Source organism: Rhinatrema bivittatum, chromosome 3 (genome assembly GCF_901001135.1).
Source record: "Rhinatrema bivittatum chromosome 3, aRhiBiv1.1, whole genome shotgun sequence".
In the NCBI taxonomy this organism is placed as follows: domain Eukaryota; kingdom Metazoa; phylum Chordata; class Amphibia; order Gymnophiona; family Rhinatrematidae; genus Rhinatrema; species Rhinatrema bivittatum.
In genome coordinates this window covers 293409629-293435019 of record NC_042617.1, presented here as the reverse complement: position 1 = coordinate 293435019, position 25391 = coordinate 293409629, and the positions used below count along the sequence as shown (strand labels likewise).

General features: G+C 46.7%; 1 protein-coding gene across 1 annotated transcript in view; it reads left to right on the top strand.

Moving 5' to 3' along the window:
* SCN8A (sodium voltage-gated channel alpha subunit 8) overlaps positions 1-25391 on the top strand; it is a 415106-nt gene that overhangs the window by 263219 nt on the left and 126496 nt on the right. The window contains exons 16-20 of the mRNA XM_029594973.1: positions 3724-4080; positions 7102-7572; positions 7942-8059; positions 8727-8881; positions 9495-9668. Coding sequence (XP_029450833.1) covers positions 3724-4080; positions 7102-7572; positions 7942-8059; positions 8727-8881; positions 9495-9668 — 1275 coding nt within the window. The remainder of the gene's footprint in view (positions 1-3723; positions 4081-7101; positions 7573-7941; positions 8060-8726; positions 8882-9494; positions 9669-25391) is intronic.

The following is a 25391-nucleotide window of genomic DNA, read 5'->3' as shown; positions in this document are numbered from 1 at the left end:
ATAGTCCTTCAATCGGAACTTTCCGCCCTTTTAGAGGCGGGTGCAGTGGAACCTGTCCCCCGCATGCAATGGGGCCACGGCATCTACTCGAGATACTTCCGAAGAGGAATGACAGCTTGCACGCCATTCTCAACCTCAGGGCGTTAAACCGGTTTCTCGTAAGAGAGAAATTCAAAATGGTCTCTTTGGGCATACTGATCCCACCCCTCCGAAGTGGAGATTGGCTCTGCTCCCTCAACTTAAAGGAGGCTTACGCCCATAATGCAATTGTCAACAACCACAGGAAGTACCTCCACTTCCTGGTGGGGACAGCACATTTTCAGTACAAAGTGCTGTCCTTTGGGCTGGCATCAGCCCCACGCATCTTCCCAAAATGCTTGGCAGTGGTGGCTGCCTACCTCAGGCATCGCTCTGTCCATGTTTTTCCATACCTGGATGATTGGCTGATCCGGAGCATCCCACTCCGGGGCCTTGAAAGCACTAGCCCTGATGGTTCAGACCTTGCAGACCCAAGTCTCCCCAAGTCTAATCTCTGCCTGTCTCCACAGCTAGATTTTATCGGCGCCAGGTTGGACACGGCACAAGCAAAGGCTTTCCTGCCCAAGGATCGGGCGATTGCCCTCTCCTCGCTGGCTACCCTCATTCACAACAGAAAGAAGGTGCCTGCCTGTCTGCTGCTCCGCCTGCTGGGCCACATGGTGGCCTCTGTCCACATGACCCCCTTGGCCTGCCTCCGCATGAGAAACCCTCAGTGGGCCTTGCAGTCCCAGTGGCGGCAAGCATCCCAGGATCTGGAGGCGCTGGTTTCGGTCATGGACCTTCTCCACCTCTCCCTGATCTGGTGGGAAGCCCTTCCCAATTTGGAAATTGGGCTCCCATTTCAGCCCATGCCACCCCAAATGACCCTCACCACCGATGCTTGACCTCAGGGGTGGGGGGCCTACATGGACGGCCTGCATACCCAGGGTCTTTGGACTGCAGCCGAAGCCTTCTGCCAGATAAACTTCCTGGAGCTTCGAGCAATCCGGTACTCCTTGAGGGCCTTCTAGGACAGGCTGTCCTCCAAGGCCATCCTCATCAGAACGGACAACCAGGTGACGATGTGGTACATCAACAAGCAGGGCGGCCCGGGCTCCTTCCTCCTCTGCCAGAAGGTGCTGCAGGTCTGGGATTGGGCCCTTTCCAGAGGGATGTATCTCCGGCCACCTACCTGCCAGGTCACCTGAACACCCTGGCGGACAGTCTCAGCCGGTCCTTCCAGCCGTACGAGTGGTCCCTGAACCCTGCGGTGACAGCCAACTTGTTCTGTCACTGGGGCACGCCAGACATGGATTTGTTCACCTCTCCCCACAATCACAAGGTGAACACGTTGTGCTCCCTGATTCTGGGGAAGGGCCATCCGGCCTGCGATGCTTTCTCCCTTCACTGGGGACAGGATCTCATGTACGCGTACCCCCCTATTCCACTCCTCTCGAGGACTCTGACGAAACTGCAAGAGGACAGGTGAACCATGATCCTGGTGGCACCCTCCTGGCCAAGGCAGGTGTGGTTTCCTCTTCTCCAGGACCTGTCATTGAGCGTACTAGTCCTGCTGGGGACGGCTCCTGATCTCATATCACAGAACCAGGGCACCCTGCGCCACCTGAACCTCCGGGCTCTGGCCCTCACGGCATGGATGTTGAGCACATGATCCTCCAGCCTTTGCAGCTCTCGGATGGTGTCTTCAGGGTCTTGATTGAGTCCCGGAAACCTTCCGCCCAGAAATTCCTACAGTTCGAAGTGGAAGCATTTTTCATATGGTGCGGGGGCCATGGACTGGACCCGTTCTCCTGTCCACTTCCCCGTTTGCTGGATTACCTCTGGCATCTGTCCAAGTCTTGCTTCCAAACCAGCTCGGAACGAGTGCGCCCTCAGCACCTACCACCAGGGTGTTGCCGGCGAGCCCGTCTCAGTCCAGCCACTGGTGTTAACTTTGTCACCATTTGAACCTCTAAGACATGAAACTGTCGAGGATCTATCTCTTAAGACGGTGGTTCGTTGCCATTTGTTTAGCTCCATGTATTTCTGAACTACAGGCCCTGTCCTGTAGAGATCCTTTCTGATGTTTTCTCAGATCTCTGTATCTGTTTGGCCAGTGCTATCCTTTTTGCCAAAGGTCATTACTGCATTTCATTTGAATCAGAGTGAATCAGGGGATTAAAAATCTCTGAAGTTTTGGATGTCTGTCAAGTTCTCTTAAAGTACGGTATTTGAAGATCACAAATTCTTTTCAGCAGTTGGATAAATGTATGCGGCCCTCCAAACAAAACAAAGTGAGGCGGCTTCCAAATCAACATTGGCAAGATGGATTAAGGAGAATCCCTGTTCTGCATACTTAAGGGTCTCCAAGCTCATACTATTAGTCGTCTTCCTGGGTCAAAATGATGACTATTTCTCCTTTGTTCAGCATTGCAGATTAGATGTTTAGACTAAGGAGGATGCAGAGTTTTGAGCTGGTGTCTTTAAAGTGGCCCTGACTTCCTCCCTCTCAGATTATTTGGGCTTTGGTACCTCCCACTTGTCTGGACTGGTGTAGAAGGATGATAATGAAAAATAAATTTTTTTATCTGTTAATTTTCTTTTCTTGAGTCCTGCTACATCATTCCAGGATCCTTATGAGAAGCTGGGCCAATGTGACAAGTGAGGAAATGGTTTCCTTCAGATTAAGCAGAATATCAGAAGTACTCTGTTCACGTAGGTCGTAAGGTATGTATTTATTATTTTTCAACTTCTTATTCATGTTGTTTATCTCCTACTATTGGAGAGGTAGTTTGGTCGGATGATCCAATTCTGCATTTTTTTTTCTAAGTGTTTTATCTATTGTTTCAATTATCTTTAGTGATTTGTTATAATACTTGAGCTTTTTCTGCACTGTATCACAAGTAAGTGGCTGTAATATCACAGAGAAATCAGTGCTCTCTACCTCCATCTGCTGGTTTGGGAGAACAACTCACTTGTTTGGACTGATGTAACATGACTCAAGGAAAGAAAATTAACAGGTAAGAACATTTTTCTTATAACTGTATACATTTTTTTATATGGTCCACACAGCCTTATTTATTTCTAACTTTCACTCCTGGGTTGGAGAGGAGGGAGTATGGTCTAATTGGTAAGGCATCATTCAGAATATCAGACTTGGCTTTGATAGCTTCAGAATCAAAAGGATTTGAAGGTGAAGGAAAGACTTAGAGAAGAGCAGCAAAGCTAATAAAGGGGATTGGAGCATTTAACTGATCCAGAGAGATGAGGATGAATTGTCAGGTGTTCACTGTAAAGAAAAGGAGATTATAAGGGATATGAAAGCTTTGTATAATTATTCACGTGGACCCTGCACACACAAGGCTGTTCATGAAATTGGTAGAACCAGAATGCAGAAGTTAGTACTGATCAGGACTGCATTTACTTAAAATCGAGGGGAGAGGCATTTTGTTACAGTGCAAGTGATGTGAATCTTGAATTAGTCTTCAGTCAAGCCGAGTTGAGGCATATTTCATAAAGGTATTTAAAAATAAACTGGACATATTCTATTAATAGCAGTGGATGCAGAGATGTCAAAAGATTAAAATTCACTGTAGGTTTCTAAAAAGTGTGGAAGACAGCTTAAGGACCACAGACAATTGTCTTTATTCTGTCAGGAGAGCCATGCAGCTGGGTAATTATGGTTTCTTTTTTTAAACCCACTAGCTGAGAGTCTTCAAGCTGGCAAAGTCCTGGCCGACCCTGAACATGCTGATTAAGATCATTGGGAATTCCGTGGGTGCCTTAGGAAACCTGACCCTGGTGTTGGCCATAATTGTCTTCATCTTCGCGGTGGTTGGCATGCAGCTGTTTGGGAAGAACTACAAGGACTGCATGTGCAAGATCAACACTGAATGCCAGCTCCCGCGCTGGCACATGAACGACTTCTTCCACTCCTTCCTTATTGTGTTCCGGGTGCTGTGTGGCGAGTGGATCGAGACCATGTGGGACTGCATGGAGGTGGCAGGGCAGGCCATGTGCTTGATCGTTTTCATGATGGTGATGGTCATTGGGAACCTGGTGGTCAGTGAAGACTCGGAAATATTCCTTTTCTCTTAAAATTTGTTTTTTCTGTGAAACCCATAAGTTCTGAGTTTGCTTCAGTTGAGCTCGGACACGCAGCAGCGATGCCCAGCCCGTGTCTTAGCAGCAGTGTACAGTTCCTTCAGTGCCAGTCTTTTTTTTTTATACCACAGAATGCACGGACATGAGGTTAACAAACAAAAACACATAAGGCGATACGCTTTTATTGTACTAAAATAACATTTCTTGTGTAGCTTTTGAGAGCCATTCTTCAGGTCCAAATAAAATGAGCTGTTCAGAGTAAGAGATGATGTTGCCAGACAATACAAGTGAATTATAAAATACATTTGGGCCGATACAGTAAGGAGAGGTAGGAAGAGCTGCGTTAGTGCCGGGCACACCCGCGTTTGCCGCACGCACAGTCCGGCTCACCTACCGCTCGATACTGTATTTAAATAGCTTGCAAATGCAAGCCGTGTCCAAGAAGCGTCCGTTAAGCGTTAGGCCTGCGCAATCCATTTTACTGTATAGAGCGCTATACAGCGCCTATACAGTAACCTGGGTGCGCTGGTACCTGTCATTTCAAATGACATTTGAAATGACAGGTACCAGGAAGTGGACGGTTCTCCTACGCTCGGGATTGCCAGTCCTCTCTACCCTCCTCCCGAAGCAACGAAAAGCGAAAAAGGAGAAAAGCGAAACGACATGTGAAGTGTAACTTACTTTTCTTGCAGCCCTCTTCCGGAGACGCACCATGGCTCCCCTGCCTCCCGGGGGCTGCCCCCTGCCTCCCGGGGACAGCCGGCAGCGAAAGCGGCCCCGCCGGCGAAGATGGATGCCTGCACGGGCCCTCTGACATGATCGCTCCAGCTGCGGCCACTTCTCCTGCGTGCATTCAGCCTGTGCGTGCAGTTTGGCCACTCAAGGCGTGACGTCACTACGTTTGGCGTCACGGAGTGCGACGTCGGCGTTCGCTGATGCACTGCCTTGAGCGCCGGCCGCCGTCACATGCCGTGACGCCAAACGTAGTGACGTCACGCCTTGATGGGCCGCTTTTGCCGCCGGCTGTCCCCGGGAGGCAGGGGGCAGCCCCCGGGAGGCAGGGGAGCCTCGGTGCGTCTCCGGAGGAGGGCTGCAAGAAAAGTAAGTTCCACTTCACATGTTTCGCTTTTCTCCTTTTTCGCTTTTCATTGCTTCGGGAGGAGGGGAGAGAGGACTGGGGCTGCCCCGGAGACCGGCACCCATGGACGCGGCCAGGGCAGGTGAGCGAGGGCTGGGGGAAAGTTTGCCGCCTATCCTTACCCCTGCCTCTAACGCATGGGTAAGGGTAGGCGGTAAGTTAGCAGGTTAAACGTGCGGCAAAACTGCAGGTTTAAAAAGCGATAATCAGGGCGCGCGTTACTGTATGGGAGGGAATAGCTAATCCGATCGTTTACATATCATATACATGCCGCGGGCGGAAGGGGTTTCCCGTTGATTTAAAGAGGCTGTAAGGATGGGTTAAAAGGGTTAGTGAATCGCGGATTGGACTAACGCGGCCAAATTGTGAGTAGAAAGCGGGTTAGAAGCAGGGTAACCGCGGCTGCACTTTACTGTATTGACCTGATTGTTAGTAGAGGGTCTGGAAAAGGGGGTGAGGGTTGATGGGTTGGAGTGATAAGGTGACACAGGCAGTAGAATTATTTCTGGTAGTATGTTTAAAAAGCCCAAGACGCTGTTTAAACCTTTTAAGTCAGTTCTGCAGTGCTTGATCACTTTAACATCAAATGTTCTATGTTTCTGGTTTGTTCTGAGTTTACCTCTTTTAAGTATCCTGATTATTCTGGTCCTGGAAAATGTTCCCCATGAAGATGTTGCCTTGCTCTTCTCTTTGGTGTGTAATTTTCAATCTGATGAAGGGCATGTTAATGCCTGAAAGCTAGTCAGGAAGTGTGTTTTTAGTCCAATAAAAAGGTATCTCTTACATAATTTATTTATTTTTTTTGTTTGTTAACTTAAATGTTTGTGCATTCAAGTGGACTGACACAGCAACCACACCACACAACAGAATGAAATGGTGCTGTTATTCAAATTTGCCCTCTAAAAGTAAGGAAGCCGCATAATGGCTAAGTACATACAGTAGATAGTTTTCTACCTGCATCCCTTTAGCCAGTTTTCAAAGATAAGTTGCCCTGTTATTTGTGTGGCTGGGGTGTCAGGGGAGAAGCAACGTGTGTAGAATTGAAAATGCAATTCTATGTGCACATCCTTCTGCCCCCAACCCAAACGTACCTATGGGAACACTCTCTCTCAAATCGGTTATGTGCAGCCATGCTGTAAAAATATGTGGCCACATCTCGCCACTCTGCCTGTAGCAGGGATCTAGGCGCATTACTCTTTGGTTCAGCACCTGGATTCCTTTGAAAATTATCTCAAAAATTAAATAAAGGGAAAGCCTCTGCCTATAAAGTAAAAAAAACAAACAAACAAACAAAAAAACCTTTCACATAAGTCACATTTGACTGTGACTTATGGCAAATTGGTAGGTGCTGAGAGCACTTGAGTTGGTACAAGATGCCCAAAGTTCATGAAGATGGTTGTACGCAGGGCAGTGACTTTCTAATCTATGCATTGTTATGAGATACAGTGCTGGTTAAGAGAAATGCCTCCTATAGTTTCCCATTGGTCTAGAGGAACCATATACCAGTGATTTGACATCTTATTGGCCTGGCCAATTTGTAGTTTTAAAGCCACTGAACTGGTAGGCTAGAAAAAAATCTAAACTGAAATTTTGGCAAACAGACTTACCGTGACTGTATTCAAAGATGCTAGAAACAGTAAGAGGAACCTCTTGATGACCAGCATTGTCTCTGCCACTGTTGGTTCCCTTCCTCTATTGTGGGCTTTCAGAATGTTAGGGATCACATCTTGAATTGCTTGGACTTAGAACCACATGGTATAGCTGAATGTGGTTTGCAAGCATTTTAGTGCAGACTGCTCTTATGCCTTAATAACGATGCAGCATTGAATCTCCTCTTCCAGGTACTGAACCTGTTCTTGGCCTTGTTACTGAGCTCCTTCAGTGCTGACAACCTGGCGGCAACAGATGATGATGGTGAAATGAATAACCTACAGATTTCTGTAATCCGGATCAAGAAGGGAATCGCCTGGATCAAGCTGAAGGTCCATAACTTTGTCCAGAAATACTTCAAGAAAAAATCAGCAGATGAGGTCAAGCCACTTGATGAGCTCTGTGATAAGAAGGCCAACTGTATCGCCAACCATACCGGGGCTGACATCAACCGGGACATGGACTACCAAAAGAATGGCAACGGCACCACTAGTGGCATTGGCAGCAGTGTGGAGAAGTATATAATTGATGAGGATCATATGTCCTTCATACATAACCCCAACCTCACTGTCAGAGTCCCCATTGCTGTGGGTGAATCTGACTTTGAGAACCTCAATACAGAGGACTTCAGCAGTGAGTCCGACCCTGAAGGCAGCAAAGAGGTGAGAGGGAGCTTTCCTTTTGTGGCTCTTACTTAAGTCAGCAAGGTTGTCTTTCTAGTCAAGTGCTAGAAGAGAGTTAAGTCAGGTTTTCTCAGCCATGATAGAACATCCATGAGCCACAGTTCACCACTGTGACTTCCTATGTTATAGTGATCTAGTATGAACTCATTGCAGTTCATTGCCTTTTCAGTGAATATTAGTGGTGTCCTTTGGTAAACTGATATCTTTTCATTATTGAATGTTGAGGTAGATCTGATGATGATATAGGTGTTCTTGTTCAATACCACAATCCCATTAATTCATTAGCCAATATGATAAAGGATTTTAACAAAATGTACTATATGTCAATTTCAGTCTGTCTTATTGTAGAAACTGGATGATACAAGCTCTTCTGAAGGAAGCACCATTGGTGTCAAGACAGAAGCTGAGGAAGTTCCTGTGGAGCAGCCAGAGGAGTACCTTGACCCAGATAATTGCTTCACTGATGGTATGTACCCAAATGCCCACCCTTGTAGCTCTTGGTGTCATTGGTAGGCATCATATTGTACCATGAAATTATGGATGCAGATTATTTCTGTCTTTCTCAGTATTTCCAATATAAACTTTGTTTCCTTTTTTTAAAAAAATATATATATTTTGGAGTTTGCAAAAACAAGCAATATTTTCTCACTTCCTGCATATGTTGGAACTAATAATACATTGGAGCCAAAAGCAAATTAATCTTTGTAACTCAGTTTCATATTCTTCCTCCCCCCACGCACTTTTTTCCCCTCATGTCTTTGTTCACCACATCAGAGGGCATGCCTAAGTGGCACTGGGAACCTCCATTGATCTCAAGCGCTTGAAAGGACATCTCAAACATGTCCCCCTCCATCACTGTTTGTGGCCAGCTGGGGCAACTGCAGTAGTGTCAGCCATTTTCCTTCCCTCCCTCCCCAGAATGGAACATGTTGGCTTCTGTGACACACTTGACCCTAGCTGACCACACTGGGCTGCCGACTCAAATCAGTCTTCTGTGCCACAAGGCTGTGGTCTGAGTCAGAAGGCCAACCCAAGTTTCATTATCTTATGTGCATCTTGTTTGTGAAATGTCTAATTTCTGTAAGGCATGGATGAACCCAAGGCCTAACTACTCTACTCTTGCCATGTCATAGGCTGCATGGCACGCTTTAAGTGCTGCTACATCAACATAGAGGAGGGGTTGGGGAAGTCATGGTGGACCCTGCGGAAGACCTGCTTCCTGATTGTGGAGCACAACTGGTTTGAAACCTTCATCATCTTCATGATCTTGCTTAGCAGTGGTGCCTTGGTACGTAACATCTGGAAACTGGAGGCAGAGATGTTGAAATTGTGTGCTGTTTATGCTTTATATTCCGGGAGAGGGGGGCTACAATCTTTTTGTGAATTTAGTGCTCTTGAAAAGTGTCCATGCTTGTCCTCTGTCTTCCTCTCTCCGCATATTTCCAGGGCAGTCTAAGAAGCAAAAGAAGGTTGGACTTGATGGATTTATTTTTTATTTTTGCAATATAACTACGTACCTATACACTATCACATCAGATGCAACGAACACATTGCTCCACATAGAGAAAAGGCATTTCTAGGCTGTATATTTAGGTTGGAGGAGGAAAAGTATGCATGTAGTTCACACTTTCAACTCTATACACGTACTTTTCCAGTAAAATTCTACCCACAGAAAAGGCAGGTGCAAATGACCATTCTTATTGTGTACCCACAGCAACCTTTCAAAGTGAAAGTGCACGTGTACTTTTGCTTTGAGAATTGGTGCAAAACCCCAGGGTAAAAAGTACGTGTGATCTTTGTCCCAATGCAAGCAGTTTAAAAAAAATGCCCCCAAAATAAGCTTCCCACAGCATCCAATCCTTTCTTTTTTTTTCTTTTCCCTCCTTCCGTTCCTTCCCCAGGCTTTTGAAGATATTTACATTGAGCAGCGGAAGACTATCAGGACAATACTGGAGTATGCAGATAAGGTGTTCACCTACATTTTCATCCTGGAGATGCTGCTGAAGTGGCTGGCATACGGATTTGTCAAATTCTTCACCAACGCCTGGTGCTGGTTGGATTTCCTCATTGTTGCAGTATGTATTATTCCTTCTTTCTTATTTCAAATCAAAGAGCCTAGAACCTTTAGGGGAAAAGCCTGCTAAGGTCCAAATTGTAGCAGGTGTTTGGCTTGGGGGACAGGGACTAGACATTTCTTTTGCTCTCAGAATTTTAACCCAATAGATGGCGTCTGGAATGGGTGCTACTTGTACAGGGATTGTGTTCCTTTTTGGCAGAATTCCCTCATTGAAGGTTATCAGATCAGTGCAGACTGGTCAGTCAGATTCATAGGAGTAGCTTTCCAGGGCCCCAGAATTCCAAGGAGTGACTCCCCAGTTTCACAACTGGTCCAGTCTTGGCTTATTTTATTTTGTCCTCCCCCCTCCCCCCCCCTGCTTTTCAGTGAATTCTGATAATTATGGTTCCATGGGAGAATGCTAGTCCTCAACTTGAAACTCAAAAAAAACTAGGAGACACAGCCTGGAAAAGAGGCGAGTGAGGGGAATATGATAGAGATTCATACAATGGCTACAGTGTGGAGAAAGTAATTAGGGATCTATGATTCATTGAGGGCTTGATTCACCCTTAAGTCATTTTTTTTTTGCCTCTGGCTGGCAAATGCCTGGAAGAACCTGAATAACAATTGTTATAAAAAAGAAAATTATTCCTTACCTGCTAATTTTCGTTCCTGTAGTACCAAGGATCAGTCCAGACGGTGGGTTATGTCCCCCGTTCTGACTCCATCTGCTGGACGGGGGACATAACCCACCGTCTGGACTGATCCTGGTATGTACAGGGAAACCGGTGTTCATGTATTTGACAAAAGAAGTCAATAATCGGGGCACCCTCCCTCCACTGATCTGCCCACAGAGGTCAATATTCTGTGGGCCAGTGAGTAGGAAAGTCACCCAGTTAACTTTACTTAGCTATTCGGTGTCACTTTTGCTGGATGAGTTTGCTGCTGAATGTATCTGGTTAAAATTACACAGGTAAATGCAGGTCAACATTTTCTCTGATCAGACCTACACAGCTAAGCTTATCTGGCAAGTGCTAAATATCTACAGTATCTGAATAAATTGTCACCACGCCCTCTGCCCTGCCTTACCTTTTTTTATCCAGGCAAATGATAGCAGGTACTGACTTACCCAAGTCAAATTTTGCCAGTAGGAGGGCGGGAGCTTCAAATCTCTGGATTTGTCTAGCTAGCTTAAGATAGATGAACATATCCTTTTGAATATCATACTCTTGCCAGCCCAACTTCATATGTAGAACGTTTTTTCACCTTTGGCAGCCCTCGGATCCAAATATATTTACTCTTGTTGCAGGCTGACATAAGTCTGGGCTGGAGTGTCACCCATTGCTTGCTTTAGGAGAAAATGTTCACACGTGTTAAACTTTTTACACTGTGTGAAAAAATAGGAAAAAACCCCACTCTTGTTTGCAGTGTAAGATAATACACCTAAAAATGTTCAGTATTGGCTAAACTTTCCTTGCACAAGTCTTGTATAAAGGGCCAGTGCCATTTTTCCATCGAGGATTGTGGTGCTCACCGATGTAGCATTCTGCGCTCCTAATGCCTATGGTAGTCTAGTTAACAAACATGCCATTTTCAGTCCTAATCTAGCTTGTATTTCCTTTCAATTTATTTATATTTTTTTATTATGAATCACAATTTTAATTTTCAAAGGGTGTTCTGTGGCTTAAAACAGTGTTTTATGCTCAGAAGTGGTCTTTTACAAAGTTTTCCAACTGATGGGTGGGTAATCTTGCCTGCATTTGTCATGTTCTTGCATTAGTTTACCTGGACTCAAGAGAAGTGATGCCAGGGGAATGGTTGGAGAGGGGCCTTCCACTATTTAATTTATGCAGGCTGTTACAAAATGTACCCCTGTTAGTATTCTCCATCTCACATTCAATGGGGTCTGTTTACTAAAATGCATTAAAAATCAATTGTTGGGGGAAATGATGTCATCCCAACAGTATGGTCGCATAAGGCGATAGCTCCCCTCACACTTCTCGCAATCTAAGCTATATTGGCGCAATCGAGATTTAATTACAGTCCGGCAAAGAGCTCTGACATTGCTCTTGTGAGTTGGATGTTGTCTCGGAAGAAATTGATCGATTTAAAAGCGTTCTTTTACGAGGCGGGGGGCTCACGCTTTGCAGCCTTGCAGGAAAAGATGGTGACTGAGGCAGCAGAACTGGCAGATGACAACTCGCCAACAGCAATAGAAGCTCCTGGGGCACGTACGGGCAAAGCTGCTGGGGAAAAATGCAGAACCCTCGCGGGAAGACTTCCGGCTCCAGTTCTCGGAGATACAGAAAGATATAAAGTCCATTAAAACGGACATGCACGAGGCGCTATCAGAGTTCTGAACCGAGTTGGGCAATCTTGGTCAGCGAGTGGAAGAAGTGGAAAGCATTATGGAAGGGCAAGTTGTGGAAGTGTCCCGTCTACATAAAGAAGTCGCAGATCTGCAAGGTGCAAACGAGGAGGTATTACTCAAGATGGAAGACCTAGAAAACAGTTCTAGGCGTTCCAACATTAGGATCAGAGGCATCCCCGAGACTGATGCGTATTCGGATGCCTGTTTGGTGGTCCAAAAAATCTGCAGGGCCATCTTTAATGCAGGCTCCGGCTCCGAATCCTCTTCCGCAGCGGACCGAGACATCGTACTGGACAGAGCACACAGAGCACTTCGGGTCCCCAAAAACAACACACCTTGGGACATTATCGCCTGCGTATATAATTATAGCTTAAAAGACGCGCTTATGCAGAAAGCGCGAGTATTAGGCACCTTCAAATGGGACGGAAACAACATCGCACTGTACAATGATTTGGCAGCAGCTACCCTGCAAAAACAAAGGGAACTCCAGCCCGTGACCTCTTTGCTTCACAAAGAGAACATCCGGTACCGATGGCTATATCCCAGTGGCTTGGCATTCACGAAGGGAGGAGTTACTCACCGATTAAAAAGCATCGCGGAAGCGGGTTCGGTTTTGTCCACAGCGGGGCCTGATTTGCCAGTCATTGAATTTCCCTCTCACAAGTCCCTGGCAGCAGATGGGCCAAGATGGCAGTGTGTGGGGAAATCGGGCTCTCGACTGCGCAGAAGATCAAATGAGCCAGGCTCAATCACAGAAGGTGTTGAATGAAAGCAGGGTAAAATCTCAGAGCCAGAGGGGAGTTTTATTCCCATTAACCAATGTTGTATGAGCTTGGTGGTTTACAGAATTGATGTAGACTAGGGCTTTTGCCTTCTATCACATTTGTGAACGGTGATGTATAAGTTATAGTTACATTTCCACGACAAACTTCAGTATCTTGTGTTGTTGGGGAGGGGGGAGGACTAGCTTCTTTCCTGTATAGGGCACTACCGATGACACGGTGGTGGACAGACAAAGGGGGGGAGGGTTCTATTGGGGAAGGGGGAGGGGGTATTGCAGGGGGATGAGGGAAATTGGATGGTGCGGTGGATTGCCAGCGGGCAGAGAAACGTTATCTCGGTACACATGGTGGAAGTCTCTAAAGGTCCCAGAAGCAGCGGGTTGGGGAGGTTCCGTAGACATGGGGATCATTAAAGCAGCTTCGATGAATGTGAAGGGGTTAAACCACCCATCCAAAAGTCACCGGCTATTCAAGGAAATCAGTTCGTTGAAGGCCTCAATAGTATTCCTTCAAGAAACCCACCTTTGTAAGAGGCATGAACGACTACTGCATGTCCCTCAATTTGCGCAGGTGATGCTAGCGGCTAGTACACCGGCGTTTAAGTACACAGGAGTAGGGATTTTGATTACTAGGGATTTAATGGTACAGGTGGAATCTATTCATAAAGATGGAGGGAGGTTTATTATAGTCTCCCTTTATATTGATAAAGATTTTTTATGTTTTGGTTAATATATATAATCCTGTTTCTCTGCAGAGGGAGGTCCTTCAGCGAATTGATGAGATACTATTAAACCTTACAAGCGGCAAATTGATAATAGGGGGGGATTTCAATATGGTACAAAATCCCAAAATAGATTGTTCAAAGGAGGGGAGACATTATTAGATTGTTGACCGGAAGACTCTTCAGTCCTTTATTTCCAAGTGGCAAGTGGTGGACATTTGGAGACAAAGGAATCCGAAGGGAAGAGATTATTCATTCCCTGTACGTACCAGGATCAGTCCAGACTGCTGGGTTATGCCTCCTTTCCAGCAGATGGAGTCAGAGAGAAACTGAAAAGGCACCTCCCATATACCCTTGTGTGCCACTTGCGATCCCTCATATCTCTGACTCCAGCAGATCGAGAGGCATAACCTGCGGTCCTGATCTTTTGCAAATTTCTCTTTTGGTGCACAGGTTTGCTCCTAACTCCTCTGACTAGACCAATTGGTTTTTCCATCAGGGTTTCTCACTCTTTCTATTTAAAAAAAAAAAACCAAAAAAACATTTATTTCACTTCTCTTCTTTTGGCGCTAGCGCAGCTGCGGCATATTTGGTGGCAGGCCAGGTACGGCAGTGCCCTGAAGACTGGTACCTGGAGTTTAGGTTCCCTGAGTGGCTGGGGGAGAATTTACCGGTGGGCCGGTCACTCTCCCTCCACTAATCAGTATACCAGAGAAGTTGTACTTTTCTGAAGGGGGCTTTTATTTTCTATTACTCGGTAAAAAAAAAAAAAAAAAAAGGGAAGAGAGAGCTTCAAAGCAAACACCAAACGCTCTGGAATCTCACAGCCCGTCGGTGTCGGGTTAGAGTTGAGTTTCTGATTTCATTTTCAGCCCCGGCCTGCCGCGCTTAGCCCAGGGGCTCCGGAGGGGGTGGTCTTGCCACTCAGCATTTTCTCGCGTTTTTCCCTTTTGCCTTTATGCCGCGTGCATTGACATGTGCGTCGTGCGGGGAAGCGGGGACCCGGCTTTCTCGGTAGGGTCCCTGCTCCCGGTGTATTCCCGGGGGCGAGGGACCCTCCCGACGGCCGGGGGCTGCCCGAGCTCCTTCTCTATCGCGACCGCGGGAGAAGCGAAGCGGTCTGGCAGTTCGGGGGCAGAGGCTAGCGCCGCCCCCATTCGATGCCGATGCGGTGGCCATCTTGGATGCGCCGACCGCGCCGGAGAACGACGCTGATGCAGATTTGGAGGGGTAAAAGTTTTCGCCGTCCTCTCCACCTGCACTAAGCCCGCAGCGGCAGCGCAACTCAGACTCACCCGCTATTCCTCGAGGGGGCTTGTAGAGGCCGCAGCCTTTTTCATCTAAAATTTGGGCTATTAATGCACACAGCCTTCCTAGAGGCTGAGGCTGACTGGGAGATGTTCCCCCCCCCCCCCCCCAGCTTTCTAAGCCTACACCGGAGCAAGGTAAGGCGGGGACCCGCCTTCCTCGCCCTGCTAAGAATGTTGATCCGGTGATTCCCACAGCTGCGGATACGTATATGCAGGACATGGGGGGGGGATGGGGACAGCCATGTGCCAGTGGAGGGGGAGGACTCTCAGATCCTTGGGCCTTTTAGCAAGGATGAATTGGATCCCTTGAGTCCACAGGTCTTACAGGAATTGGAGATCCCGGCTCCGAATCCCGAAGCGGATGCCGCTCCCGGGGATACGGTTTTAGTGGGAATTAAGGGTCCTCCACAAACCTTCCCTTTTTCACCACAAGCTCTTCCAGATTGTATCCAGGGAATGGGATTTCCCTGAGGATTCCTTAAGAGTTAGCAGGGCTATGGAAAAGCTGTATCCTTTACCAAGTGATTCCTTAAAGTCCCCAAGGTAGACTCTGCCGTCACGGCTGTTATTCATCATACCACTATTCCAGTGACTGGCGGAACGGCACTGAAAGACCTTCAGGATAGGAAATTGGAAGTATTGTTGAAGCACATTTTTGAGGTGTCTGCACTGGGCGTCTGGGCCGTGGTCTGTAGCAGCCTTATGCAGAGGGCTACTCTCCGCTGGGTTCAGCGATTACTTACAGCACAGGAACTCCCTCCTGGGGGGGCGGAACAGACTTACTGCATGGAGTCCGCGGTTGCCTACACAGCGGATGCATTATATGATCTTTTACGGCCTTCTGCGCACACCATGGTGTCGGCTGGACAGCTCTTGTGGTTACGACACTGGTCGGCAGATGCCTCCACCAAATCTTGTTTGGGTTCCTTTCCCTTTAAGGGTAAGTTACTGTTTGGAGAAGAGCTGGAACAACTCATTAAAGACTTGGGGGACAACAAGGTGTACAAGCTGCCTGAGGACAAGCCTAAGCAGTTTTGTTCCTCAGAACGTTCAGAGGCCATTTTCGCGGTCAACGCTGGTTTCGTGTGGGGAGGGGTGTCTTCCTTCACGCAGCGACAATAGTCTTTCTGGACGGCAGTCCTGGTCGCCTTTCTTTCGAGGCAGGAGGCCTCAGCGTTCGAGGGCTCCCCATGCCTTTACCCCCAATAAGCCTTCACAATGAGGGGGCGCTGACCCATTCCTCTGTTCCTATGATCGGGGGCCAGTTGTCCCGTTTTTGGAAGGAATGAGTCAAAATAACGTCAGACCAATGGATACTGAGTATTATAAGTCACGGCTATGCTTTGGATTTTGCTCGGCCACTTCGAGATCTCTTTATAGTCTCCACATGCAGTCCCCCGGACAAACAGCGGTTGATTGCTCAGACACTGTCTCGGTTACGGGTGTTAGGAGCAGTGGTTCTGGTTCCAACCGCCGAGAGCAGGACCGGTCGATACTCCTTTCCCTTCATAGAAACATAGAAACATAGAAATGACGGCAGAAGAAGACCAAATGGCCCATCTAGTCTGCCCAGCAAGCTTCACACATATTTTCTCTCATACTTATCTGTTTCTCTTAGCTCTTGGTTCTATTTCCCTTCCACCCCCACCTTTAATGTAGAGAGCAGTGATGGAGCTGCATCCAAGTGAAATATCTAGCTTGATTCGTTAGGGGTAGTAGCCGCCGCAATAAGCAAGCTGCACCCATGCTTATTTGTTTTACCCAGACTATGTTATTAGCCCTTATTGGTTGTTTTTCTTCTCCCCTGCCATTGAAGCAGGGAGCTATGCTGGATATGTGTGACGTATAAGTCTTCTCCCATGCCGTTGAAGCAGAGAGCCATGCTGGATGTGCATCGAAAGTGAAGTATCAGGCACATTTGGTTTGGGGTAGTAACCGCCGTAACAAGCCAGCTACTCCCCGCTTTGTGAGTGCGAACCCTCTTTTCTTCTCCCCTGCCGTTGAAGCAGAGAGCTCTGCTGGATGTGTGAAGTATCAGTTTTTCTTCTCCCCTGCCGTTGAATCAGAGAACTTTGCTGTATATGCATTGAAAGTGAAGTATCAGGCTTATTTGATTTGGGGTAGTAACCGCCGTAACAAGCCAGCTACTCCCCTCTTTGTGAGTGTGAATCCTTTTTTCCACATTTCATAGTTCCCAAGAAGGAGGCTTATCTGCGCATCTGCGCATCGGAATTCAAGAACGTCATCAGAGGTTTCTTCGGTTCAAGATCCTGGGAGAGCATTATCTGTTTTGCGCCCTACCGTTCGGGTTGGTGACGGCCCCCAGAGTGTTTACCAAGGTGATGGTCGTAGTGGCAGCTTCCCTTCTACGTCGGGGAATTTTGGTCCATCCCTACCTGGACGATTGGCTCATTCGGGCAAAGTCGAAAGCGCTTTGCGTAATAGCGGTATGGTCAGTGTTGGACAGCCTGCAGTCCTTGGGATAGATAGTGAACTTTGCCAAGAGCCACCTGGTAACATCTCAGGAATTGGAATTTCTAGGAGCCCGGTTCGACACGGCGGCTGGCAAGGTATTTCTCCCCTGTCAGCGCATGATCAATTTAGTGTTTTCAAGTTCAGCGCCTCCCAGCTCTTCCTCTGCCCACGGCCTGGGATTATTAGCAAGTGCTTGGTCATATGACGTCTACCCTGGAGTTGGTCCCCTGGGCTTTTGCTCATATGCGGCCGTTGCAAAGGGTGCTGCTTTCCCGCTGGGACCCCAAGTCGGAGGACTATGCCCTGTCCTTGCTCTTGATGGAGCCCGCACAGTCCAGCCTCAATTGGTGGTTGGTACAGGATCATCTTCTTCCGGGAGTGGACCTGGAACCACCCCTGTGGATCATCATTACGACCAATGCCAGTCTGACAGACTGGGGAGCGGTCTGTCAATCCAAGTCTGCTCAGGGGAGGTGGTCCCCATGACAGTTGAAGTGGTCCATCAATCGGTTGGAGACCAGGGCGGTACGCCTGGCCCTACAGCACTTTCTCCCTTTGGTCCACCACAGAGCGGTAAGGATCCTCTCTGACAATGCGACAACGGTGGCTTATATAAACCAACAAGGCGGTACACGAAGTCGTCCGGTGGCGTCCGAAGCAGATCTGTTGATGGCCTGGGCGGAGCGTCACCTGAGCCGGCTAACAGCCTCCCGCATCGCGGGCGTGGACAATGTTCAGGCCGATTTTTTTCTCAGCCGACAACGATTAGGTCCCGGAGAGTGGGAGCTGACGCCCGAAGTGATGAGTCTCATTATTCGCCGTTGGGGACTTACTGGCGACTCGGAGCAACGCAAAAGCGGCTCGTTTCTTCAGTCACAGGAGAGAACACGGGTCGGAAGGAGTGGATGCTCTGGTGCTCCCATGGCCCCCAAACATTCTGCTTTATGTATTCCTTCCTTGGCTGCTGATGGGGAAGGTTCTGAGGCGCATAGAATCTCATCAGGGGATGGTCGTTCTAGTGGTTCTGGAATGACCAAGGAGGCCATGGTTCGCGGACCTCGCCACCCTGGCGGTCGTCGGCCCGTTACGTCTGAACCACATATCGGCACTACTGCATCAGGGCGCCGTATTTTTCAATCAGGCAGATCGCTTTTGTCTAGCGGCTTGGCTTCTGAGGGGCGGCAACTCACAAGAACAGGTTATCTGGAAGCAGTAATTTCTACTCTCCTCTGGGCTCGTAAAACCTCCACTTCCCTGGCATATATCCAGGTGTGGAAGGTTTTTGAGTCATGGTGTGACGGGTTGAAGGTGTCCCCGCAAAGATCCACTATAGTGCATTTTTTGGCTTTTCTGCAGAAAGGTTTGAAAAAGGGGCTCGCCTATAATTCCCTTCGGGTCCAGGTTGCAGCATTGGGCTATTTGCATGGTAAGATTGAAGGTTCTACCATTGCACAGCATTCAGATGTTGTTCGTTTTTTGCGCGGGGTCAAGCGTTTGCGTCCTCTGGTATGCTCGTTTTGTCCATCCTGGAGTTTTGACTTTGGTTCTCCGTGGTCTCTGTGCCCCCCCTCCGTTTGACCCTATCAAACGTGCCATATTGAAGGATTTGACTCTAAGGACGGTTTTTCACGTGACTATCCAGCGCGTCGCGTTTCAGAGCTACAGGTTTTGTCATCTGCGGACGGTACCCTCTTTTTTACCGAAGGTGGCCTCGTCTTTTTACATTAACCAGTCAGTAGAATTACCCTCCTTCTCTGTGGAGGAGATCCACTCTTCACGTGGTCGCGACCTACGGCGCCTGGATGTTAGAAGGATATTGTTGAGATACCTGGAAGTCACAAGTGATTTTCGTACATCGGATCATCTCTTTGTCTTATGCTGTGGTCCCAATAAGGGATCTAAGGCTTCCAAAACTTCCATTACTGGTTGGCTGAAAGAAGCTATTGCATCCACTTTCATATGCCACGGGCGTCCAGTTCAGAATGGCCTTAGAGCTCATTCTCTCCGTTCTCAAGCTTCTTCATGGGCAGAAAGCCATTGTGTTTCACCCCAGGAGATTGGTAGGGCGGCTACCTGGAAGTCTTTGCACGCATTTGCTAAGCACTACCGGTTGGATGTTCGGCATCCAACTACAGATTCTTTTGGCAGCAGTGTGCTTCAAGCGGGACTTTCTGTGTCCCACCCCATTTAAGGTGGCTTGGGTACATCCCAGCAGTCTGGACTGATCCTGTTACGTACAGGGAAAGGAAAATTAGTTTCTTACCTGATAATTTTCGTTCCTGTAGTACCAAGGATCAGTCCAGACGCCCGCCCTATTATACGTACAGGTCCCGCTTGTCTGATTATGTCTGGTTTCTCATTCACAGGTTTTATTGGAGCGTCTTGTTGGATGTTCCATTGTTTTGTACTCAACAGTTCATGCTTAGTTCAATAGTTCCTTATTTCAGTGATTCTTGTTCTCATTGGTCTAGTCATTGTATGTTATCCTATATTATATTTATTCTGCTTTGATATCGATTATACTGAGGGATCGCAGGTGGCACACAAGGGTACATGGGAGGTGCCTTTTCAGTTTCTCTCTGACTCCATCTGCTGGAAGGGAGGCATAAACCAGCAGTCTGGACTGATCCTTGGTACTACAGGAATGAAAATTATCAGGTAAGAAACTAATTTTCCTTTTTACTCTAATGCCCATGACACATATACCAGAATCGATTATTTTCTTATTGACAAAACGTTGATGCCTGTCACTAACAATGTAGGCATAGGCAGTCTCTCCTGGTTAGATCACGCTCCTATTTGGTGGGCATTTAAAGGTTCGGTTCCGGATACCGGGCGTAATTTTCTGGAAATTGAATGACTCTTTATTAAAGGAGAAGGAGGTAGAACAGCAGATAAGGAAAGAGATCCGGGAATACCTTCAATTAATTGACACAGATGAGGTATCCCCAGTGATACTCTGGGATGGTTTAAAAGTTGTCCTCCGGGGGAAATTTATTGCTTTGGCCTCTTATAAAAAGAAAGAGAAGCTACGGAAAACTCTGACATTACAGGACAAACTAGATAGGGTAGAAAAAGAGCATAAGCGAAACCCAACTAGGCATGTATTGAAAGAGTTGGGAGATATTAGACATCAATTACATATGTTGGAAACGGCAGAGTTGTCTTATAAATTAGACATGGCTAAGCAAACTTATTACGAACATGGGAATCGGGCTGGAAAACCTTTGGTCCATACGTTGAAAGATAGGGTCATGCAGGCACAGATCACTAAAATAAAAGCACAGGATGGGTCGATAGTCATGGACGGGGTAGGGATACGTAATCAGTTTAATCCGTTTTTTGTTTTTTTTTTGCACATCTGTATGCTAGGGAAGAGAACGCTCCTGAGGAGGATATTATTAAATTCTTGGCTGAGATACAGCTCCCCTGTCTAGAACGATCCCTGAACGAGGGCTTGGGTCAACCGATATCCTCTGCAGAAGTTCTAGTTGCACTCTCGGAGCTTAAGCCAGGGAAAGCACCAGGCCTCGATGGGTACACTCCATTCTTTTATAAAAAGTTTAAGGAGGATTTAGTTAGTCCCATGGTCAATATGTTTAATAGTCTATGCGAGGGGGGTCATTTAATAAGCTCAGCAAATGTTGCTGGAATCACAATATTACCCAAGCCAGGGAAAGATCCTTTATTATGTAGCTCCTTCCACCCAATTTCACTTATTAATATTGACCTTAAGGTTTTGGCTCAAATTTTGGCCAATAGATTAAAACTAGTTATTCCTCTATTGATACATGATGATCAGGCGGGGTTTATGCCGGGTCGCATGGCTGGGGACAACATTCGTAAAGTAGTTAATATAGTACATTATGCAAAACAGAACAAAATTCCCTCTGTACTGTTTGGGGTTGATGCTGAAAAAGCATTCGACAGGGTGCACTGGCCCTTCTTGTTTCATGTCATGCGAACCGTTGGCCTGGGGGGGGTCAGTTTTTACATTGGATTCAGGAATTATATCGGGAACCAGCAGCCTGCATTAAAGTCAATGGGGGGTATTCAGACAATTTTGGGGTAAAGCGGGGGAACAAGACAGGGGTGCCCGCTGTCACCCTTGTTGTTCGCGCTGTGTCTAGAACCCTTAGCAGTCAAAATCCGGGCCAAGGACAGTATCCAAGGAATTAAGATTGGAGACAGGAGTTATAAATTGGCATTATATGCAGATGATGTGCTGTTTACATTAGCTACATTTGAAGAGTCCTTAAAGAATTTGGAGCCAGAGCTTGAGGCCTATGGAAAAGTGTCCAGTTTTAAGGTAAATAAAGAGAAGTCGGAACTTCTTCCTTTGCAATCTCACAAGCAATCAGGTAGCTCAAATGAAACTGAAATTTCCGTTTCAATGGCCTCATAAGACGGTAAAATATCTTGGGGTCCGCATGGGCTCCGACTATCAGGAGTTATTCAGTTCTAATTATCTTCCCCTTTTTAAAAATTTAGGTCAGGATCTGTTGAAATAGGATAGGCTTATGCTGTCATGGATAGGCAGGATAGCTGCTATTAAAATGACTTTTTTGCCCAGACTGGCTTATTTTTTCCAGGCGCTACCGTGTTTAATACCTGCCAATTATCTGAAGGGCCTTCAAAAGAAAATTTTCTCCTTCATTTGGAAGAGACGACCACCTCGGGTAGCACGAGCGGTGCTGTATCAGGGGGAAGGTCAACGGAGGATTGGGGGTTCCCAATATTACTAAATACTATGTAGCCTCCCAACTAAAGGCAGTTATAGAATTCCATAATAATAAGGTGATTAAGCAATGGGTCAAAATAGAAGAGGATATGGCAGGACATCTTCAAATTGGGAATTTATTTTGAGTCCCAGGGAAGCTCCCATCATCTTTAAATCTGATCTCTTCATGTACAGTAACCACGCTCCAACTTTGGAAACAATGGAGGACAGCGTTCATAGGAGATAGAAGATATCTATATTCAACTCCCATAAGAGACTGCACATCCTTTCCCAATGGGAAGGCGGGTAAAGTGTTTAGGGACTGGGAACAGAAGGGATTATCTACTTTAGGACAGTTCTGGCGCGATCAAGGCATGATTTCCTTTAGAGAGATACGGGATAAGTTTCAAGTAAAGGTAACAGATCATTATGCGTATCTCCAGTTGCATCACTTTTTGATATCTAAAGAGGTTTATGCCGATATGCGGAAAGGGAAATCTCTCTTTGAGGGTTATTGCTCGGCAGCACACATGGTAAAATGCTCCATTTCCAAACTGTACACTATTCTTAATGGGGCGTTCTCCAAGAGTGTGGGTTATGTTAAAGCTTGGGAGAAGGATCTAGGGGCACCTATTTCAGAAACAGAATGGGATGTATATTACTGAGCGATAAATCGAAGCTCAATTGCAACACAAATGGTGGAAAATAGTTATAAGATGTTGTTCAGATGGTATTTAACTCCGTACAAGTTACATAAAATGGGTATTAAAAACAATCTCTGCAGGAGGAAATGTGGGCAAGTGGGGGATTTCTTCCATATGTGGTGGACATGTCCCCTCATGCGTTCTTTATGGACACAGGTGGAACAATGGTTTAATGGACTATCTCCGGTATCCACAACATTTGGACCTAAAGAGGTACTGTTGAATGTTCCTGAACCTTCAGCCTCTCTCTCGCAGCAAACTCTTATTAGGGCTTTGGCACATGCTGTGCGAGGGGAGGTTGCGAAACATTGGAAGGCGGTCGGTGCCCCTTCCCTATCGGGGGTTCTCCAGAGACTGAAGTGGATTCGTTATATGGAATATCTCACTGCCCTACGGAGAGACAAATTGCAGAAATTTTACAGTAAATGGCAAATCTACCAACAATGGCTGGACACTAACAAGCATTGAGAATTCTTCTGGTCGGGATATTGGGGAGGGGGGGTCACAGGGGGTAAGCATTTAGATGACAGTTGAATTGTTAGGGTTGAGTAAAAAGGTGTTCTCTGATGGATGTTTATGTTAGAGATATGTTTATTCTTGGTATACTTATAATATGTGATGCAATGTATGTTTTGAATTCAATATACAATAAAAAGATAACAAAAAAAAAAAATCAATTGTTAAAATCCAGGCCATTACAAGATGGCTGCAGCAAGTGATTCCCGTACAGATGTGCTCCATTGCTCATGTTGTCCTTGCTAGAGATTTTGATGGCATAGAGAAAAGGTTTGTTCAAATCCCTTCAGGCCTCACCTTCTGAGTCTGGGAAGAGTGGAAGACTTTAATCATCTGTCTGATTGTGGGCCTTGATTCTGAGGGCTCCTTTGGGGTGGGAAGAAAGAGAATGGGACTGTCTGGTGGGCCATCTCCCCAGACTTAGATGCGTCTCTGTTGCCAGTGCACCAAATGATTCCCAGGTTTCTATCAGCAGCAGGGTCTGAAGGTGAATGGAGAGCACCAGAAACTGAGGTGCCATCAACTGACTCTGTGTGGCAGGGATGATCTGACACAGGAAACCTCAGTGTGAAGGTGGATCTAAGCTAGACCACCAGTCTACCTTGAGAGCCCAGTAAGCTTCAGTGGGCTACCTTACGGAAGAGGCAGGAACTACAACTGGGTCATGGGACAGTTTCTCTTCCCACAGAAGGAGAGCCCAGGAGAAGAAAGGGTGGCCCAGGAATAGGAAGAGGGAAGTGAGGAAAGATGGCAACCAGACAAATCTCTGCTGTAAAGATTCCTTGGAAAGGAAAGCTCCCTGCTCACGCCACATGGTTAGCCCACTCTGGCTTGAACCCCGAGACTGAAGTAAGCTCCAGAGTCACTTAATGGGGATAGTAATTTATGTTGCTGCTTTGTTTTACTTTCTGAATCAGAACTGTGATACTGATCATTGCAGTCCTGATGCTACAGGAGCAGTGGAAATAAAAATCCGTATTTCTGACCACCAACATCTCTGTCAACAAAGGGCGGTGATAAATGGAATTTGCTGCAAGGAAAGGAGCATTACTAGCGGTGTGCCCCAGGGATCGGTACTTGGACTGGTTCTTTTGTACATTTTCATGAGCAACATTGCGGAAGGATTGTCAGGAAAGATTTGTCTTTTTTGCAGATGAGACCAAAATCTGTAATACGGTAGACAACTAGGGAGGTGTGGAAAACTTGAGTAGGGATCTAGTGAAGCTCAAGGAATTGTCTAGAGTCTGGCAGTTAAGATTTAATGCTAAAAAAAAATGCAGTCATGCATTTGGACTTCAAAAACCCAAGGGAGCAGTACAGTTTAGGGGGTGAAATTCTTCTAAGCGCAAAGGAAGAGCAGGATCTGAGGTTGAATGTATCAGATGATCATAAGGTGGCCAAACAAGTGGATAAGACAACTGCATAGGAATGGTCTGCAGAAAAAGGAGATATTGCCCCTGTATAAGTCCCTGGAGACCTCATTTGGAATACTGTGTGCAATTCTGAAGACTGCATCTTCAAAAGGATATAAACAGGATGAAGTCTGTCTAGAAGGTGGCTTCTAAAATGGTCAGAGGTCTTCATTCTAAAGCATATGGGGACAAACTTAAAAATCTAAACATGGATGCATTATCACCAGAGTAATGATGGAAACAACCAGGATTGCATTGTACAGGATTCCTGGATTCAAATAGGGGCCCCAATTCAGGTACTGGGTGGGTGAGAAGGCTTCGCGGGGAGGATGGCGGTGTGTGGGAGGTGCAGGTTTGCGGGCAAGGAGGCAAACTGTTTGGATCTATTTAGCAAAGGGGGGAGAGAAGGGCAGGGGTCAGCCGGTACAGATACTTTTTAAATTTATACATTTCAAAGAGTTGTGGGAGGTCCTAGACAGCAGGTGGTCGTGAACGCTTATGGTGTGGGATGGGAATCGGGCTGGATAAATTTAGGTCTGACCAGCCATTTTCAAATGCTAGCAGGTTAGGGTTAAAGTTATCTGGCTATATGTAGCCGGATTTTAGGCTGGTATATTCAGCGGAACGTTTATCCCACTGAATATATGGGACAAGTTATCCGACTAGCTTTAGCTGGTAACTTGTCCACTAGCTGGCTTCCTGAATATGAGTCTATCTGTGTGTATGCCATA